This window comes from Balaenoptera acutorostrata, chromosome 5 (genome assembly GCF_949987535.1).
Source record: "Balaenoptera acutorostrata chromosome 5, mBalAcu1.1, whole genome shotgun sequence".
Taxonomy (NCBI): domain Eukaryota; kingdom Metazoa; phylum Chordata; class Mammalia; order Artiodactyla; family Balaenopteridae; genus Balaenoptera; species Balaenoptera acutorostrata.
In genome coordinates, this window is record NC_080068.1 from 49989272 (window position 1) to 50010473 (window position 21202).

At 39.0% G+C, this 21202-nt stretch overlaps 1 protein-coding gene across 1 annotated transcript in view; it reads left to right on the forward strand.

Moving 5' to 3' along the window:
• The first annotated feature begins 19547 nt into the window (after positions 1-19547).
• The window catches only part of CCDC158 (coiled-coil domain containing 158), a 93238-nt gene continuing 91583 nt past the window's right edge, over positions 19548-21202 (forward strand). Inside the window, exon 1 of the mRNA XM_007165569.2 lies at positions 19548-19617. Coding sequence (XP_007165631.2) covers positions 19548-19617 — 70 coding nt within the window. The remainder of the gene's footprint in view (positions 19618-21202) is intronic.

Consider the following 21202-nt stretch of genomic DNA (forward strand, 5'->3'; position numbering starts at 1 on the left):
ATTAAAAAAACAAACACATGGAGGCTAACAATACGTTATTAAATAACCAAGAGATCACTGAAGAAATCAGAGGAAATCAAAAAATACCTAGAGACAAATGACAATGAAAAAAAGACAATCCAAAACTTATGGGATGCAGCAAAAGCAGTTCTAAGAGGCAAGTTTATAACAATACAATCCTACCTCAAGAAACAACAAACATCTCAATTAAACAATATAACCTTACACCTAAAGGAACTAGAGAAAGAAGAACAAACAAAACCCAAAGTTAGTAGAAGGAAACAAATCATCAAGATCAGAGCAGAAAAAAATGAAATAGAAACAAAGAAAACAATAGCAAAGATCAATAAAACTAAAAGCTGGTTCTTTGAGAAGATAAACAACATTGATAAACCATTAGCCAGACTCATCAAGAAAAAGAGAGAGAGGACTCAAATCAATAAAATTAAAAATGAAAAAGGAGAAGTTACAACAGACACCGCAGAAATACAAAGCATCCTAAGAGACTACTACAAGCAACTCTATGCCAATAAAATGGACAACCTGGAAGAAATGGACAAATTCTTAGAAAGGTATAACCTTCCAAGACTGAACCAGGAAGAAGCAGAAAATATGAACAGACCAATCACAAGTAATGAAAATGAAACTGTGATTAAAAATCTTCCAACAAACAGAAGTCCAGGATCAGATGGCTTCACGCACGAATTCTATCACACATTTAGAGAAGAGCTAACACCCATTCTTCTCAAACTCTTCCAAAAAATTGCAGAGGAAGGAATACTCCCAAACTCATTCTATGAGGCCACCATCACCCTGATACCAAAATCAGGCAAAGATACCACAAAAAAGGAAAATTACAGACCAATATCATTGTTGAATATAGATGCAAAAATCCTCAACAAAATACTAGCAAACAGAATCCAATAACAACATTAAAAGGATCATACACCACGATCAAGTGGGATTTATCCCAGGGATGCTAGGATTCTTCAATATACGCAAATCAATCAATGTGATACACCATATTATCAAGTTGAAGAATAAAAACCATATGATCATCTCAATAGATGCAGAAAAAGCTTTTGACAAGATTCAACACCCATTTATAATTTAAAAAAACTCTCCAGAAAGTGGGCAGAGAGGGAACCTACCTCAACATAATAAAGGCCATATATGACAAACCCACAGCAAACCTCATTCTCAATGGTGAAAAACTGAAAGCATATCCTCCAAGATCAGGAACAAGACAAGGATGTCTACTCTCACCACTATTTTTCAACATAGATTTGGAAGTCCTAGCCACAGCAATCAGAGAAGAAAAAGAAATAAAAGGAATACAAATTGGAAAAGAAGAAGTAAAACTGTCACTGTTTGCAGATGACATGATACTATACATAAAGAATCCTAAAGATGCCACCAGAAAACTACCAGAGACAATCAATGAATTAGGTAAAGTTGCAGGATACAAAATTAATGCACAGAAATCTCTTGCATTCCTATATACTAATGATGAAAAATCTGAAAGAGAAATTAAGGAAACACTCCCATTTATCATTGCAACAAAAAGAATAAAATACCTAGGAATAAACCTACCTAGGGAGACAAAAGACCTGTATGCAGAAAACTATAAGACACTGATGAAAGAAATTAAAGATGATACAAATAGATGGAGAGATATACCATGTTCTTGGACTGGAAGAATCAATATTGTGAAAATGACTATACTGCCCAAAGCAATCTACAGATTCAGTGCAATCCCTATCAAATTACCAATGGTATTTTTTTACAGAACTAGAACAAAAAATCTTAAAATTTGTATGGAGACACAAAAGACCCCGAATAAACAAAGCAGTCTTGAGGGAAAAAAACAGAGCTGGAGGAATCAGGCTCCCAGACTTCAGACTATACTACAAAGTTACAGTAATCAAGACAATATGGTACTGGCACAAAAACAGAACTATAGATCAATGGAACAGGATAGAAAGCCCAGAGATACACCCACGCACCTATGGTCAACTAATCTATGACAAAGGAGGCAAGGATATACAATGGAGAAAAGACAGTTTCTTCAATAAGTGGTGCTGGGAGAACTGGACAGTTACATGTAAAAGAATGAAATTAGAACACTCCCTAACACCAGACACAAAAATAAACTCAAAATGGATTCGAGACTTAAATGTAAGACCGGGCACTATAAAACTCTTAGAGGACAACATTCCTATAGAACACTCTATGACATAAATCACAGCAAGATCTTTTTTGGTCCACCTCCTAGAGTATGGAAATAAAAACAAAAATAAACAAATGGGACCTAATGAAACTTAAAGGTTTTGTACAGCAAAGGAAACTACAAACAAGACGAAAAGACAACCCTCAGAATGGGAGAAAATATTTGCAAATGAATCAATGGACAAAGGATTAACCTCCAAAATATACAAACAGCTCATGCAGTTCAATATTAAAAAAACAAACAACCCAATCCAAAAATGGGCAGAAGACCTAAATAGACATTTCTCCAAAGAAGACATACAGATGGCCAAGAAGCACATGAAAAGCTGCTCAACATCACTAATTATTAGAGAAATGCAAATCAAAACTACAATGAGGTATCACCTCACACCAGTTAGAATGGGCATCATCAGAAAATCTACAAACAACAAATGCTGGAGAGGGTGTGGAGAAAAGGGAACCCTCTTGCACTGTTGGTGGGAATGTAAATTGATACAGCCACTATGGAGAACAGTATGGACGTTCCTTGAAAAACTAAAAAGAGAATTACCATATGACCCAGCAATCCCACTACTGGGCATATACCCAGAGAAAACCATAATTCCAAAAGACACATGCACCCCAATGTTCACTGCAGCTCTATTTACAACAGCCAGGTCATGGAAGCAACCTAAATGCCCATCGAGAGATGAATGGATAAAGAAGTTGTGGTACATATATACAATGGAATATTACTCAGCCATAAAAAGGAACGAAATTGGGTCATTTGTAGAGACGTGGATGGATCTAGAAACTGTTATACAGAGTGAAGTAAGTCGGAAAGAGCAAAACAAATATCGTATCTTAATGCATATATGTGGAACCTAGAAAAATGGTACAGATGAACCAGTTTGCAGGGCAGAAATTGAGACACAGATGTAGAGAACAAACGTATGGACACCAAGGGGGGGAAGTGGAGGGGAGGGGGGTGGGGTGGTGGTGTGATGAACTGGGAGATTGGGATTGACATGTATACACTGATGTGTATAAAATGGATAACTAATAAGAACCTGCTGTATAAAAAAATAAATAAAATAAAATTCAAAAAAAGTTATAGTAAAATAATTTTCATACATATGTGGGTTTAAATAGTTTTATAGTGTTCTAATTAACATATTATTTCAATTAGAGACTTCAAAACTAAAGAAAAAAGAACTTTCTTTGTTCATAGAGCCCAGGGTACAAATACAAACATGAGACATCAATGGAAATCACATATTAGGAACTAAAATATTTTCTTGCCACACTCATGTTACACTCATTGACAGAATAAAATTTAAAACAATATAATTAAAAATTGCTTTCTGTTTAGCCACAAAACTTAAACCATTCATCCGTCCATTTAATCTGATTTCATTCCCTATTAAAATACTTGATTCTATAGGCAATCTTAGCTCTCTCCCAGTCAATAAATGGAATAATTTATATCATAGGTACGATAAAAAGCAATCTTCAGTGGTATTTAATACTAATTTTATTAAAATTTATAACTACATTAGATAATGTAGCATTTATTAATACTTCCAATCAACTTGCACATAAAAAGTTATTCATTGTAGGTGTCCGTATAACGCGGCAGCCAATAGCATTAACGCGACAGGTTGCATCTATCACACGCAGGCCTTTCTGGATTCCTTCCATCTGAGCACTAATTTAGGCAGCACCGAGAGGTCTAAGTGTGCAAATCACATTATGTGATAAGTTCTGTATTAGCGATAACGACAGAGAGCAAGTGAAGCACAGCGGAAGAAACAACTCTCCGGAGGCAAGAGGGTCAGCTACCCCGAGAACACTTGTGAACCTTGAAAATCACTCCGTACAGAGGATCGGCATAAGCGAAGGCAGAGCTGCAGAATGTGAATTGTTAAATGAGAGAGTCAAAGGGGAATTGAGGGGTGGGTTGGCGGAGGGGGGTACGGAGGCACTGTCAGAAGGCGGGCGGGGAGACCTGACTGGCAACGCCAGGATTGGGCTTGACGCTTAGATTGTGGGTAGAGATAGGATTTGTGAGGGTCGGTAAGAACTGGGCAAGATCATTTGCGGAACAATTTCGAGAATAGCCTGGGGCGTTCGGGTGCCGGGGGTGGGGGGAGGGGAGAGTAGGACTTGGAAACCGTCTAAGAGGCCGTAGATAAAGAGAGACGCCTTGAGAGGCAGAGAGCATAAGTGGAGGCCCGAATCAGGGTCGTTTCTGGGGTAGGGCTGTCAGGATTTGATGCTTGCGGGGTGCAAGCAGCAGCCTCCTTAGGGCTCCTGGGGTCGGGGAGGAGGGCGGGAGAGCGCGGAATGGCGCTCGGTTGCCCCGGCGACGGCGTCTGGGGACTGAGTCCGGGGCTGGCGCCGGCCCCCGCGGCAATAGTACAGCACCACTTCCCCCTCCCCACGCCCGGCTGAGGTGGTAACCGTTGCCCGCGCGGCTGGCTTGGAGCAGGCGGCGGCCGGAGCCCGAGCGCACGAGGAGTGGGCGCAGGGGTGGGCGGGGCAGCGTCCGCGCCCACGCCGCCCCGCCCAGTCGACGCAGGTGCGGCAGTCGCGCCCGCCGGCGTCCCCGCGGGAATGGGGCCGGTCTCCTAGGATGAGGCGTTGGTCGCAGGTACAGGGGCGGGCGCGAACCTGGGACCCGGGACCCGGGACCCGGTGAGAGGGTGGGTCGTTTTCCGGAGGACCCGAAGCAGCGCGTCTTCATTTCTGGAACCTTCCAGACCTTTGTGTTTGTTTTGCACGTGGTAGATGGCCAGTTGCTTCTTTATCAGAACGGACTGCCGTCGTTTTCGGGGATCGCAAGACCTCCGGGGACGGTGGCTGAACTCTGGGACCATAGTATTCCTTTTGGTAGAAATAACGGGATCCTGTCCCGACATTACTGCTAACTCCTGTTCCTACCGCGCTTCCGGCGGACGGGGGGAGGGGTGCGGAAGACAGGTATGAAGAGGAATGTGTAGCCTTGGACAGTCTCATGCAGAATGAGATTGTATTAAATGCTGTGCAGGGGCCCTTTCAGCTGGAGCCCTCCCTGTTAAGTGAGGAGTCTGGTTCTGCATCAATCAGAAACAAGAAGTTCTCAGATGAGACCATCGTTTTCCACAAAACTGTGCTCCAAGTCCCCACTGAGGCTGTTCCAGGTTGTGTTCATTTATCTTGTTGTACATTAAGGTCAAGGAAAAGTAGAAGAAAAGTGAAGTCGGCTATTTCTCAGGGTTTTTAGACTGGCAAAACCACTTCTTGCTTTCTCAGCAGCCGATTCGGGAAGGACAGGGCTGGCACGTTCCACTGTCCCAGAGAACAGCCGGGCAGGACTGTTTCCATGTGTGTAAAGTCGTGGGATGGAGGTGAGGGAGTGGTGGGAGACAGTCTGATCCTCCCACCTCTGTACCACATTTATTGTTTTAAAACTTATAGAGTTATCTTTATTTGTGTTGTGGGTAAAGTGGTTTTTAGGCCGTAGAGATATTATTATACTCCTAAATAGAGGGCAGAAATTAACAAGTTATTTGGTATGTGCAGAGCCCTTAATATTGTGTTCTACAAAGAGGACTCAGTGTTGTCTATCTAGTATGTTAGGGCCATTCACTGTAATAATCCGCAATTCATTAAATAGGGCCTCTGTGAACCACCTGTTCCCAAACTAGATGGCCCCAAATTATATGGTATAGTAGACTGAATAAGGGCCACCCAAAAATATCAGGTTCTAATCCCTGGAACCTGTGAATGGGATAAGGAAAGAGGGTAAAGTCAAAGGTCTTGATATGGGAGGTTATCTGGGTGGGTTCTAAGTGCAAACACAAGTATCCTTATAAGAAGGAGTCAGAGGAGATTAGATACAGAAGAAGAGAATTCAGTGTGACCACAGAGACATAAATTGGAGTGATGCAGCCACAAGTCAAGTAATGCCAGCAGCTACCAGAAGCTGGAAGAGGCAAGGAATGGATTCTTCCTTAGAGCCTCTGAAGGGAGCACAGCCCTGCCAATACTTGGATTTCAGCCCCGTGAGGCTGATTTTGAACTTCTGGCCCCAGAACTGTGAAAGAATAAATGGCTATGGTTTTAAGCCACCAAACTTGTGGTAACTTGTTATGGCAATTACAGGAAACTAATACAGTTATACTTATAAATCACATAGAATCAATCCTGTATTGATGAATACAGTAAGTCTTCTACATATGAACCTCCAAGTTGCAGGCTTTCAAAGATGTGAACGTGCCCCTGTATGCCAGCTGTTGTACTGTACTACTGTACTTTTCAAGGTACTGTACTGTAAGATTAAAAATGTTTTATTTTTTGTGTTTGTTTTTTTATGTATTATTTGTGTGAAAAGTATTACAAACCTATTACAGTACAGTACTATATAGCTGATTGTGTTAGTTGGGTACCTAGGCTAACTTTGTTGGACTTAGGAACAAATTGGACTTACAAACACACAGAACGGAGCTCGTTCGTATGCAGGGGACTTACTGTATTTTAAAGCTCTCCAGCTGGGGCAGTGGCAGGTGTAGTAGTGGAGACCACTAAATATTTCCTGAACCACGTAAATCCTAAGGAAAAGGCTGAACAAAGAATTTGGTGAGAAAAGAAATTAAAAAGTGCATAAGAAAGAGGTGGTCTAGCACTTCAAAGCAATTTTTTAAACTTTCGTTGTATTCCTATTAATATATCACTGCATTTATTCTGGTTAAGAGAATAAAGGTACAAAGTGACTTAGGCTTGGTCCTTAACTAAGACATTGTTGGATAGCTGTCATGTGTATATCAAATAAGAGTTGCAGACACTTGGGGATTGAGTTCCAGGCTCAATCCAGGGGAAAAGAGGTAATGCCAAAGTGCCTCCATGTGGCGGGGAGTTAAAAACAACCTCTAGTCATCTTGAAATAAAGACCTTTTGGAGTATTCAGGATGCAGGAAAAAGCCAGTGTTCAGGTTTAATTGATTGACTTCTGGGTCCCAGGCAGCTAATTTGCACCCCTCTTCTTACCCCACAAAACATCACAAAAACGTACAAAGAGTAGCCAATCTGCTTTCTTTTTGAACTGCTTTTTTGAGGTATAATTTGCATACCATAAAATTCACCAATGTTAAGTGTAAAATCCAATGACATTTAGTAAATTTAGAGTTGTGCAATCATCACCGCAAATCAGTTTTAGAACATTTTCATCACCCAAAAAAGATCCCTGGTACCCATTTGTAGTCAATCCCCATTCCCAATCCCAGCACCAATCCGCTCTAGATCACTGGCCTCCTTTAGAGTTAAGGTTTCAGTTCCTCTGCTGTACTACTCCAGTGGCCTCATAACTGCCTCCTTCTACTCAGTATATTTCCCACCCAGCCGCTAGAGGATTATATTCCCCTGGTTAAAATCCTCCAGTGGCTTTCCACTGCAATTATAGAATAAACCCCAAAGTCATTAGTATGACTTTTTCAAGGTCCCGTGAGCTCTACCACCAGCCAACCTCACCAGCAACTTCTCAGGATAATTTAGGAAAGGAACTGCTAATAAGCACAGCATTCCTTTGGACACAGTACACAGTTGGCTGTCTACAAGCAGACCTCCCATTCTCCCTGGACTACATGCAGCTTCACTAGCCTCCTTCCTGGCAGTCAGTGAACCCTTAGCCCTTCTCATCTCAGGACCTTTGCATTTGGCACTTCCTCTTAAGATGTTCCCCAGTCCTCTGCAGGGCTGAATTTTTGTCATTCAGCTCACATGTCACTTTAGGAAGTCTTTCCCTGACCTACCCTAACTAAGTAGTCTCAACTCCTTCTCTCTGTATATTATTACTACCCTGTGTTATTCTCATCGTTGCACTTGACCAATCTCCAAAATTGTATTTTTGATTTGTTTTGTTAGTGTCTTTCTCCGTTAGAATATAAGACCCACGAGGGCAGAAACTTGATTGGTCTTGATCTTAGAAAGTTCTACCTCTAGTATTTATAGAAGCACTATTCATAGCAGCAATACATTGTAAACCATCAAAATGCTAACAACAGTAATTAATAATTACCAGAGGTCTACTTTGTACCAGGCCCTGTGCTAAGTGTTTTATATGAATGAATGATTTAATTAAAGCATACTACTTTTGATGTGGGAAGAGTAAGGGGAGCATGTCCTCCAGATATAGTCCCCTACATTAAATTATATTTTTCAGAGGCATTGGGCAGTTTTCTTTCCCTTTTTATTAGAACACTGATTTTAAAGACTGGATCAGTGTACACTGCTACCAGCTACATAGTTTTGAACCTCTTTCTCCACATCCCTAAAAGCTAAACTGGAGAGGATTTTGCTGGGAAGAAAGGAGTAAGAAAAAGAAGAGTATAAGTAAAAGCTGGGTCCTGAAAGAGCAGGACATGCTCAGGACATAGCTAGTAAACTTTGAATGGTGCACAGTGTGTGTCAAGGGAGTGAAGATGAAGATGAGGCTGGGAGGTTGGTTAGGCCAGATGGTAAAGGGCATTGAGTGCTGGTCTTAGTTCAAAGCTTTGTTTTTGGGCAAGGTATGGCAAGATGGCTCCGATTTTAAAGGAAGATTGTAAGAAAATGAAACTAGAAGGATCATTATGAGGTATTTTGTAGCAGGTCTAGTAAGAGTTGATTAAAGCATGAAAGAATACGATAGGACTAAAATTAACTAAACTGCATATTCCAGGATTCCTTCCTTATAACTTTTGACCACACTTAAGTCTCCTTCCCTGAGTTAAAAGGTATTACAGAGATAGACTCAACAGAATGTGGAGTTTGAATAGATGAAGAATGAAGACACTGAATAGATGAAGAATGAAGACACTGAAATGTCTGACTTGGGAAGTTGGGTTTATGGTATCACTATCTGAGAACGCCCTAGAAAACAGGTTAGGTGGGAAGGAAAAGAGACCAGATTTGGGATAAGATGAATTTAAGGTGACTGTAAACATATATGCAGAGGTGTTAAAGGAACAGATTTCATTAAAATTTATCTAAAGCCGAAATTTTTAAACAAAAGCATGAAACTTGCTGGAAGCAGTGGAATTGTCCCTATCTGGCTTTGCTGTTGACTGAAATCATCTGTGAGAAGTCACTGTATTTTTGGTCATTTTTTGCTGAATGTTCTCCTTACAAAATCATAGAATGTCCAGATTGGAGAAGATTTTACACTTCTTCTAGTCCAATACTCTGCCCGAGAGAGGACAGCCAGTGGCAAGTTGTCATCCCAACAAATGCTCATCCACCCTCAGTTTGAACACCTCACAAGGAAGTCCAGCATGTAAATATCCAAGGTGCTCTAGTTTTTAGAATGTCCATTTCCACCCTGAGCTAGAACCTACCTCCCTTTACTTCTGTTCATCAGTCCTCATTCTGAACCTAGAATATTGTCATTCTTTTTTTCAAATGAGGTATAATTGATATATAACATTATATTAGTTTCAGGTGTATTTCACAATGATTTGATACTTGTATTGTCATTCATTTTTCCACTGAGGCAACTGCTTACTTAGATTCCACTGAGATAGTCCAAAAATCCTAGTTGTTTATCTCAGCTCCATTGCTTAAGATTTATAGACCCATTTCTGACCTATTTCTGATTTATAGATAGAAGTTCCTCTGCTCTGTAACTTTTCTAACCAAGCATACGAGCTGTTAAAAGCATCTCCAAGCAGTGAAAAGCAGTTTAAATGGTCAGAAGACATTCAGGGGGTCTATTTAAGTCAGTTTGGACAGTACCTGGAGAAAGGTCAGGTCTGGGAATGTAGACACGGGCCTATAGGTTTACTTGCTGCGCTATCTTGATAATATCAATGAGACTTATACCAACAAGATTAGCATTGGGCCAATAAATAGGGAGCATATAATTGAACATGTTCTGTCGTATAAACATAGCCTAGATAAGTGTCATAGGCTGTAATTTTAAAGCATACTTTCATATACAAGATAAGCCCAAAGGAAAAAGAATTTAGTTTTGTTGCTGCTGGTGTTGTTGTATGTGTGTGTTTTAGGTGTTGTCAAGATCTTAAGTGATGAAAATTAACTTGCAAATTGAACTTTTTGAAAATAATAAATTTCAGGTAATGAAGTATTCTATATATTAATAAGCAGATTTTTAAATATTTTTTTTCAGGTGTTAATAGTATAAGTGAAAATAAGAATATCCAGATTTTAAGGTATTTCTTGTTTTACTTTGAGTTATATTTAAGAATTGTGACTAAATACAACTGATACACTAATTTATTATATCTGTATCTAATTTTAGAGCCTGAAGTCTTAAACTTGATGAATGCCTAGGCTGGAGTATCTAAGATAATAAAGTTGTAAAGGGTTTATCTCTGTGGTTTTCAAGCTCTGCTCCGTGGAGCTTTCTGCATTCCATAAGGGTGTTTGGGAGGCAGAGAGGAGGGTGTGTAGTCGGAGGTCTGAAGATTCAAAAATCGGCTTCCACTCCTTAAGAAACGTTTGGAAAACACACCCGTAACCTCACTTAGTAATGGTGGAAATTGAGGCTCAGAGATGTGAAAAGATTTGCCCATGCTTTCACAGGTAACCAATGACAGAATTACGTGTCCTGATCCTAAGTTCTGTGCTTCTTATGTGCTGCCTCCCTACAAGATGGTATTATGTACTGGTGAAGTAGGGTCTAAATAGCCTAATTCTACATTACATTATAATGGTCCCTGTGTTTACTCAATGCATTTTAAACTCACTCTCTTTTCTGTTAGTGGACTTATATGAAACTTATATCTTCTTTCTAGATATATAGAAAGATATAGCCATTTATTATGGGCAAGTGAGGGGGTATACACTGCCTAAATTTTAAAAACAATATTGTTATTCATGGCTTACTGTGGCACTATGTACCTATAGATTGAGGCAAGTACTGTATAGTAAGGCTGACGTGAGTTATCTCTGTTAACTCTTATTCTTTTGAGGTATATACTCTATCTCCATCTTATAGTCTTACAGAGGTTAAATATAGTTCTCAAGGTCACATAGGTGGTAGATCACAGAGCTAGGATTTGAACCGTAACAGTCAATGACAACATCTAGAGAGAAAGAATGTGATTGAGAAAGCAGACAGTAAGAGTGGTGTGAAGTTATTGGTAACAACAATAACTCAGGCAATAAAGGGTTATTCAGTAATAATTGCTCTCCTCATTGTGTTTCTGAGACTGTACCAGCCCAGGTATGTGGTATTTGGATCAATTTTGGGGTACCTTAGAATTTTCTAGGGAAAACATACCTGCAGACTGGTTCTACAAGAGTATGGACCAGTTTTATAAAATCACCAGTCTCAGGCTTCTGTGAAAGGTAGCACTCTAGGGGCTTGAGTCATTAGTTGACGAATCCAGTAATCTAATTATGACACACATTATACGTAATCTTTCCCAATCAAAATAGAGCATGGATTCTAAATCAGCTTACTGTGGAGACAGTCACATTTTATCACAGTCACATGAGAGGTCTACCTTACGTAGCCATAAGGAAAGAAATCAAGGTGAGGACTGGTCACATTAGGGAAAGTAGGTGTACAGTCACCATGGCCTTTTGGAAGCCAAGGAGAAAGGGGTAAGAACCCAGGAGATAGTTTTAAGTCTTTTAGCTCAACTATGTAAAAAAAACTAAAGCCTATAAATTATTTTCCTCCAAAAGTCCTCTTTTTGTGGTTTGTGGTTTCTAAGGCCTTTTCTGCAACATTCCAATTAAATAACAAGAGTAGAGTCTTTACCTAGCTATTACTTGTCAGAAATTTAAGGCTCCTTTCAATGTGAACCTGTTCATAATTTTAAACCAGGTAGAATTGTTCTTAATAAATCTTGAGGGTACTAGAAGAGGCCAAGATCTTATGTGTGTACTTTACTCAGAGATTTAAATCAGACACATGTAAGTTCATGTTTTGATCCCCAAATCAACAAAGTGCAGTGTTTTCACAATTTTGTGACTTACTGAGGCAAAAAAACCTTTCTTTTCCCAGGAATCCTTAGTAATTTAATAAGTTTTATGCCTGAAAATAGGAATTATCTTTCAGTTCTTACAATGCGATGCAAGTAGAGAAACACTGAATGATTTGGCCAGTTTAATGATTTGGTCAGTCTAAAATAGTGAAAATCTGGATTACAATACTTTTTTAAAGACAGATTTCATTACGGTACATAAAATAACTAGCAGCATTGACAAGTAGAAGTGCTAAGCATGTTTACAAATAAATGGTTTTAAAATTCTTGTTTAAGTATATAAACCTGTGCTGTCTTCTTTACTAATTTTCTAAGAAAAAAAATTTCCCTCTGAAGGAGTGTGGCTCCTAATGTCCTACCAACAATCAGTGGTTACTGAATTAATGAGTTTATTATCATCATCTTATGCCAAAGTAGAACATGGTTTCCATATCAGAATAGTTTGAAGTCAAACCTTTTCCTTTCTTCTCATTTCTCCAACTTCTAGTACCCGTTCTGCTTATCTTGCTTGTAGGTTCTGTTTCCTTCTTGATACCCAGAACTCTGGTATCAAGCAGAGTGGATTAGTGTATGATCTCGCAATGCTGGGCTTTGATTCAGCCTGTCCTGCTCATTCGTTCATGCTTTTGATCTATCTGTAATTTATGATAATAACATTACTCAGTAATTTACGTTTTCTTACTGTCTTTCATCATCCTGAAGAATCCCCAAATGCGTCACTTTAGCGTGTAAGCTAAGTTACACAGCAAACATTCATGATAAAACTTGTTTAAATGAGAGGTTTTTCCCAAATAGCGGTTCCTTCTGTTAGAACATTTAAATTGCCTAGCAATCTTGAGTAACTTTCCATTTGTTATAATTCTTTATGGAATGTCTCCCTACCTGTTACGTATTTCCTAAAAATGATAGCACAAAACATATTAAGGTAGAATTTATCTAGTTGTTGTTTTGACAGATGGCACCTCAGTAATCTAAAGGGAGAAACTGTGAGTGAGTGAGATGAAAAGGAATTCTGTTCAACAAAAATTCTTTTTAGCTCAGAAGTTTTTTTAAAAAAAAATTTTAACACTATGCTTACATTGTGCATTAATGTAAAAATGGTAAGTAGTATAAGTGATCTTCCTCTTTCCATCATTTTGATGGTCCTTGCCTATATTTTTTAAAGAATAAGGATCTGATTCATTAACTTGATCTGTTGTTTTTCTGTTTTCTTCATTAATTTCTGCTTTTATCTTTATTATTTGCTACCATGTGCTTTCTTTTGTTATACTTTTCCCCCCTACCTTTTTGTGTTAGAAATCTAATTCACTTATTTTCATTCTCTTTTTAAAATTGAAATAGGTGTTTAAGGCTAGGAGTTTTCCTCTTTGCATTGGTTTTTTTTTTTAAGGCTGTTTTTTATTTTATTTACTTATTTTTGTGGGGGCTGCATTGGGTCTTCGTTGCTGCACTCGGGCTTTCTCTAGTTGGGGCGAGCGGGGGCTACTCTTCGTTGCGGTGCGCGGGCTTCTCATTGCAGTGGCTTCTCTTGTTGCGGAGCACGGGCTCTAGGTGCTCAGGCTCAGTAGTTGTGGCACACGGGCTTAGTTGCTCTACGGCATGGGGATCTTCCCGGACCAGGGCTCGAACCTGTGTCCCCTGCATTGGCAGGTGGATTCTTAACCACTGCACCACCAGGGAAATCGCTGCGTTGCTTTAATGTATCTCAGATTCTGATATGTAGTGCTTTCATTGTCATTATTTTTCAGAAATTTTTACATTTCTGTTTATATTTCTCTTATCACATGAGTTATTTAATACAAGGCCTTTTAATTTCCAAGTGGAAAGGCCTTTTTGCTTTTGGGTTTTACTTTTACTTTCTAGTTTTATTACATTGTGACCAGAGGTGGATGTTTGTAACATTTCTATTTATGGAACCTACTGATCTTTTATTTGTGCCCTAAAGTATGATTGGTTTTTTTGAATATTCCATGTGCACTTGAGAGGAAGGTATATTCTCTATTATCAAAATGTAGTGTTCAATATATATCCAAAAAGTCTACCTTAGTGATTATTTCATCTAAATCTTTTATATGCTTACTTATTTTTTGGCCGCTTGACCTATCTCATACTGAGTGGCCTGTTAAAGTCTCTCATTATTACTGTGTTTCTAGTTCTTACTGCATTTTCTGTAATTTATGTTTTGTCTTAGTGGTTGCTGTGTTACATGGTACATGGAGTCATAGGTATTATATCTTTATTGTGGAATGCAGCTTTTAACTTTTAAGTGCCCTTTGTCTTATTTAATACTCTTTGGCTTGAGGACTACTTGGTCTGGTATCAGGATTTTAACCCATGCTTTTTTTTTTTTAATTTTATTGAAGTATATTTGGTTTACAGTGTTGTGTTAATTTCTGCTGTACAGCAAAGTGACTCAGTTATACACACATATATATATTCTTTTTCATATTCTTTTCCATTATGGTTTATCACAGGATATTGAGTATAGTTCCCTGTGCTATACAGTAGGACCTTGTTGTTTATCCATCCTATATATAATAGTTTGCATCTGCTAATCCCAAACTCTCAATCCTTCCTTCCTCCACCTCCCTCCCCCTTGGCAACCACTAGTCTGTTCTCTATTTCTGTGAGTCTGTTTCTGTTTCCTAGATATGTTCATTTGTGTCATATTTTAGATTCCACATATAAGACATATCATATGGTATTTGTCTTTCTCTTACTGACTTACTTTGCTTATTATGATAATCTCTAAGTCCATCCATGTTGCTACAAATGGCATTATTTCATTCTTTTTTATGGCTGAGTAATATTCCATTGTACATTGTATAGCATTGTATACCACATCTTCTTTGTCCATTCATCTGTCAATGAACATTTAGGTTGTTTCCATGTTTCAGCTATTGTAAATAGTGCTTCTATGAACATAGGGGTGCATGTATCTTGTTGAATTAGAGTTTTGTCTGGGTACATGCCCAGGAGTAGGATTGCTGGATCATATGCCTACTCTATTTTTAGTTTTTTGAGGAACCTCCATACTGTTTTGCATAATGGCTGCACCAATTTACATCCCCACCAACAGCATAAGAGGGTTCCCTTTTCTCCACACCCTCTCCAACATTTATTATTTGTAGACTTTTTATTGATGGCCATTCTGACCAGTGTGAGGTGGTACCTCATCGTAGTTTTGATTTGTATATCTCTAATAATTAGCGATGATGAGCATCATTTCATGTGCCTATTGTCCATCTGTATGTCTTCTGTGGAGAAATGTCTATTTAGGTCTTCTGCCCATTTTTCAGTTGGGTTGTTTGGTTTTTTGTTATTGAACTGTATGAGCTGTTTATATATGTATTTTGAAAATTAATCCCTTGTCAGTCGCATCATTTGCAAATATTTTCTCCCAGTCCAAAGGTTGTCTTTTCGTTTTATTTGTGGTTTCATTTGCTGTGCAAAAGCTTATAAGTTTGATTAGGTCCCATTTGTTTATTTTTGCTTTTTTTTCTATTGCTTTGGGAGACTGACCTAAGAAAACATTGGTACGATTTCTGTCAGAGAATGTTTTGCATATGTTCTCTTCTAGCAGTTTTATGATGTCATGTCTTATATTTAATTTTGAGTTTATTTTGAATTTATTTTTGTGTATGGTGTGAAGATGCGTTCTAACTTCATTGATTTACCTGCAGTTGTCCAACTTTTCAACACCACTTGCTGAAGAGACTGTTTTTTCCCCATTGTATATCCTTGCCTCCTTTGTCGAAGATTAATTGACCATAGGTGTGTGGGTTTATTTCTGGGCTCTCTATTCTGTTCCATTGATCCATATGTCTGTTTTGGGGCCAATACCATGCTGTTTTGATTACTGTAGCTTTGTAGTATTGTCTGAAGTCCGGGTGTGCCTCCTGCTTTGTTCGTTTTCCTCAGGATTGCTTGGGCAATTCTCTGTCTTTTATGGATCCATATAAATTTTTGGATTATTTGTTCTAGTTCTGTGAAAAATGCCATGGGTAATTTGATAGGGATCACATTAAATCTGCAGATTGCTTTGGGTAGTATGGCCAACCCATGCTTTCTTATTGCTTTCATTTGCCTAGCAAATCATTGTCCATCACTTTATTTGTAGTCTTTTTGAATCAATGCCTATTAGTGTCCTCTTGTGTACAGCACAGAGTTGAATTTTTTTGAGCCGATTTGATAATACTTCTCTTTGAATAGGCAAGTTAAGTCCCTTCAGGTTTATTGATGTGACTGTTGTGTTTGGTCTAAATTCTGTCACATTGTTATTACATTATTATCTTCTGGTGTAATTACTGCAAGTGTTATATTTACTGTGTTTATTTGGTGTTTCTTCTTTACTTTTTCTTTTTAAAATTCTTTTGTCACTTAAGAAGATTTGTATTTTTATTCTAGTGGTTACCTTTGCCTTAATACTTTCTATACTGCACCTATAACCCCCTTTTTTTCTTTCTTTACCTTTTGCTTTTTGTCAGTTTTGATGGTACCTTTTACAACCAATGGCATTCTACTTTCCCTTTTTTTTCTCTTTTCCTGTCTTTAGTTACATCTGTTCTCCATTGTCACACATATAATATTTATATGTTATTCTTCAGTGCCATTATCCCACCCATGTTTTAGTCTCAACTTTGCAATTGAATATTTAAGTGTTCACCATCAGTCTTTTCTCAGTGTTCCCAGTCATCTTTTTTTTTTTTTTTTCAAATGTTCATCTTTTTTCCCAAGTTTTATTTTGAAAAATTTAAAACCTAGAGAAAAACCAAAGATTTTCACCAGTTGTTACCATTTGGCCACATTTGCTGGTCATCTATTGGTTGGATGAAGCTTCACTCCCTCTAGTAGATTTCTCAGAAGGGGCACTTAATGTACAGTGTTCTGGTGCATTCAGAACTGCTTTTCTGGGGCTTCCCTGGTGGCGCAGTGGTTGAGAATCCACCTGCCAATGCAGGGGACACGGGTTCGAGCCCTGGTCTGGGAAGATCCCACATGCCGTGGAGCAACTAGGCCCATGAGCCGCAATTACTGAGCCTGCGCATCTGGAGCCTGTGCTCCACAGCAAGAGAGGCCACGATAGTGAGAGGCCCGCACACCGCGATGAAGAGTGGCCCCCGCTTGCCACAACTAGAGAAAGCCCTCGCACAGAAACGAAGACCCAACACAGCCATAAATAAATAAATAAATAAATAAATAAATAAATAAATAAATAAATATTTAAAAGAAAAATCAGTGCTTTAAAAAAACAAAAACAAAACAAAAAAAAACTGCTTTTCTGTGCCTTTGAATCTTTTGAAGATCTTGGCTGGGTATAATATCCTTGGTTTATATCAATACTTTCTTTCCTTAGATTTCTTGAAAATGCTGCTCTTCTGTTGCCTTGCTTTGTATGTTGTTTTTGAATAATCTGATGCCATACTAATCCTCTTGCCTTTGTATATTATTTCATCTTTTTTGCCTGAAGGCCCTGAGGATTTTTTCATAATCTTTAAAGTCTTAATATTGTTTTATTAGGATATATTTCAGAGTTGATCATTCTTGGTCGATTTTCCCTAGTATGAAAAATGTGTAGATTAGGATCTTCCTTTATTTATAGGAAGCTTCCTTGGATTATAGTTTTAAATAATAGTTCTGTTTCATTTTTTTGGACTTTTTTCTTCAGGGACACCAATTATGTTCAACCTTCTTTGCCTGTCTTCCATTTCATTCACTTCCTCTCCCACCCTTTTTATTTCTTTATCTCAGTTTTCATCCTCTTGGTTGTTTTCCTGATTTTCTTCAATGCCTTTATTAAGTTTACATTACAGTCTCTCCTCCCTGTGTACTTTGTAATTTGGTCTTCATTTCTGATATAATTTTGTCTTTTTCTTTTCCTTCTTTCCTTACTTTAATCAACTCTCATTTCATTTCTTCCTGATTTTTTGCTTTTTTCTTTGTTTCTTGTCCACTTCTGTTCTTGCATTTACAATTCTCATTCAAGGGTGACTTTTCATCACCCCCAAATGCTTGCTTGAGAATATTTAGTTCAGTTTGGAGTGTTGTGTTACAATTTTCTTTGACTTCATGTTTGTTGGCGGGGAGGGTACGGGGGGGACTCTTCATAGGCAAAAAAGAGTTTATCCACATTTTCGGACATTTTGTTGTAGTTTTGTATGGATGTGTTCTACTTTTATTTATTTTTATTCATTTAGTGGACAGGATTCGTTGTCTGAGAGAGCCGTCTTCCATGTGTTCCCTTTTATGGATGGTGGTGGGGACGTTGGGTGGAAAGGGTAGAAGGAGCATTGGCATATCTTGCTTCTTTTTGTTTCTGCTCATTCCTGAATTTTCCCCTCTCATTTCCTTCTTCCCTTTACTGCCATGTCTCCATATCTGATTCTCCCCCAGAAACATTCTTCTCTGAGGCTGACACTCCTGGTGCCCGCCCACTTTCAAGCCCTTACTGCATAGCCAGGGCTACAGACTATCATGTTCCAGCCTGTGCTTAGTAACCTGGCCTTTCTTCTTCACTTTCCGGGGTAACTCTGTGCTTCCTCTCAGTCCTCTACTCCTTTTCAGTCTTTTCAGCCTCTCCTTTCCTGTTGTCCATACTCACAGGCCTGCAGTGCTGGTCGGTAAAATATGGGAGAACTTTTGGAAAAAAATTTCCCTCTCCTTACAGACAATTTGAAGGCTGTGGTATTCTCTGTCTTCTGGGAATGCTGAAGGCTTGGAGCCCATGTACTTTTATTTATTTGTTGTTCTTGTTGATTTTATGGATATTCAGAGGATGAGGAGGAGATGTGGAATCAGGCCACCACCAGTGTTTTCCAAACCCAGAAGACCCCTCTTGGCCTAATCTAAAATTATGAGCACTATTTGATATCAAAGAAGTTTTTACCTTTTATTAATGATTTCTAATTTGCTGATTTGTGATCTTTTTTCCTAATTTGTGGCTCTTTACTGAGGAAATGTCTTCTTCCATTACTTGGCAATGTAAGGTGATGAGAGAGACTTAAGAAAAGACTCTGCCCCAAATCAAGAGTGCTAATAATCATAATAATTAAAGTGTTAGTTTTTTATTTTTAGATTGTCTCTAATAAGCCACTTGGCCATTAAAATCAATAAGTTTTACAGTAAGATTCTGTTCACTTATTAATGTTAGATACTAATAAAATATTTCTGTGTAAATACTTTCCTGGTGAAAAATTGCTATTAAATTTCAAATGTGAATATAGTCAGTTCCTCCTCTATGAACTTTTTTCACATAATACCTTATTAATAAAGATCGAATCCCTGTCTTTTATAGATAAGAACTAAAAGAACTAAATAGGGAAGCATTCATATTTCAAGATCTCTAAGAAGAGGTAGCAAATATTTAATATGGAACAAAAACCTTGTGAATCAAATAATGAGGATCTTTTATCGAGTAGTGGCATTACATCCAATGCAGGTATGTGTTTTTTTTTTTTTTTTTTTAAAGGATTTTCTTATTTATTTATTTCTTTATTTATTTATTTATTTTTTTTTGGCTGTGTTGGGTCTTCGGTTCGTGCGAGGGCTTTCTCCAGTTGCGGCAAGCGGGGGCCACTCTTCATCGCGGTGCGGGGACCGCTCTTCATCGCGGTGCGCGGGCCTCTCTCCATCGCGGCCCCTCCCGTCGCGGGGCACAGGCTCCAGACGCGCAGGCTCAGCAATTGTGGCTCACGGGCCCAGCTGCTCCGTGGCATGTGGGATCTTCCCAGACCAGGGCTCGAACCCGTGTCCCCTGCATTAGCAGGCAGATTCTCAACCACTGCGCCACCAGGGAAGCCCTGTGTTTTTTATAAAACAAAATGGGAAAAAAATTAGAACTAAGCAGTCTTCATAATATTCATTCAAGCTGCTATTTTTTCAGTATGTTTTGATTTTAACTGTGCAAGGCACAGACCTTGTTCATGAATGTTTACCAGATTATTTATAATTCTGCTTTATGAGAAAGAAATTGTTTAGTCTTTTAAAAATAGCGTATCTATTTTTTAGCATGTGTTTACATTATTTTTTGGTTTGAAGATCGTTTTCAGGTTGAGGCACTTAAGCACATGCCATGTTTCTCTAAATGCCTTCTCTTCCTCAGTCTGCTCTAAGCCCAAATTCTGCATCATTGTGACTTCTTTTCCCTCACGCCCCCCGCCCCCCATCCAGTCAAGTACCAAGTCCTGCTTTCTCTATTTTCAGAAATGTGTCTTGAATGCATTTTCCCTCTCCATTCCCATGACTACTGTCCTAGTTCAGGCCCCCCATCAACTCTGATGAAAATTATTTCAGTCAACAGATAGCAGGCAGGAAAACAGAAACAGTTGGAATAAATAGGTGACATTTAATATAGGGAATTGATAACACAGGTGTTGAAAGAGCTGAGAAGGCTCAGAGATGAGCCACTGCGGGAAGCTGCTACCAGCTTTTGGGCTAGAAGGACCCTGAGAATGGGAACTGTCATACGGCGTAGGTACAAGCAGGAGCTAGAACCATGGAGACGGCTGCCTGTGGGAGCTGAAGCCACCACTCACTGCCAGAAGCCTGTCTGAGGCAGGAGAGAGGAGCGATCCCTTAGCTTCTCCCTTCCTCTGGCCTTCTGGTCTTTTGCCTGTACCTCCCACTGCAAACCATCCTGGAAACAAGTAGGGAACGGGGCCTAGGAAAACAAGTTCTCCACAACACACAGCAGAATAGGGGCAGGACGGAGAGTGGATTATCTGGCAGTCAGGCAGGTGACCTGCGCGGCCCTAACTGCTTTCCCTGTCATGTCTCTCTCATCTGAAAGAATGCAGCCAGAGTTTATTCTCAGTTATAGGTGTTGTTTCACTGTTTCTAAGCACAGTGAAACAGTGCTTAAAAACTTTTATTTTAGCACGCTTATTTTGTAAAAGCTTCTGCTCCTTAGGATGCTCATGCCATTGTCACCTCCGTCCTACTATACCCATCAACCCTGCTCACCTGCCCACCTACACGATATCCCTCATCCTCATCAGGGACATGGGCACTTAGCTCATGGGCTG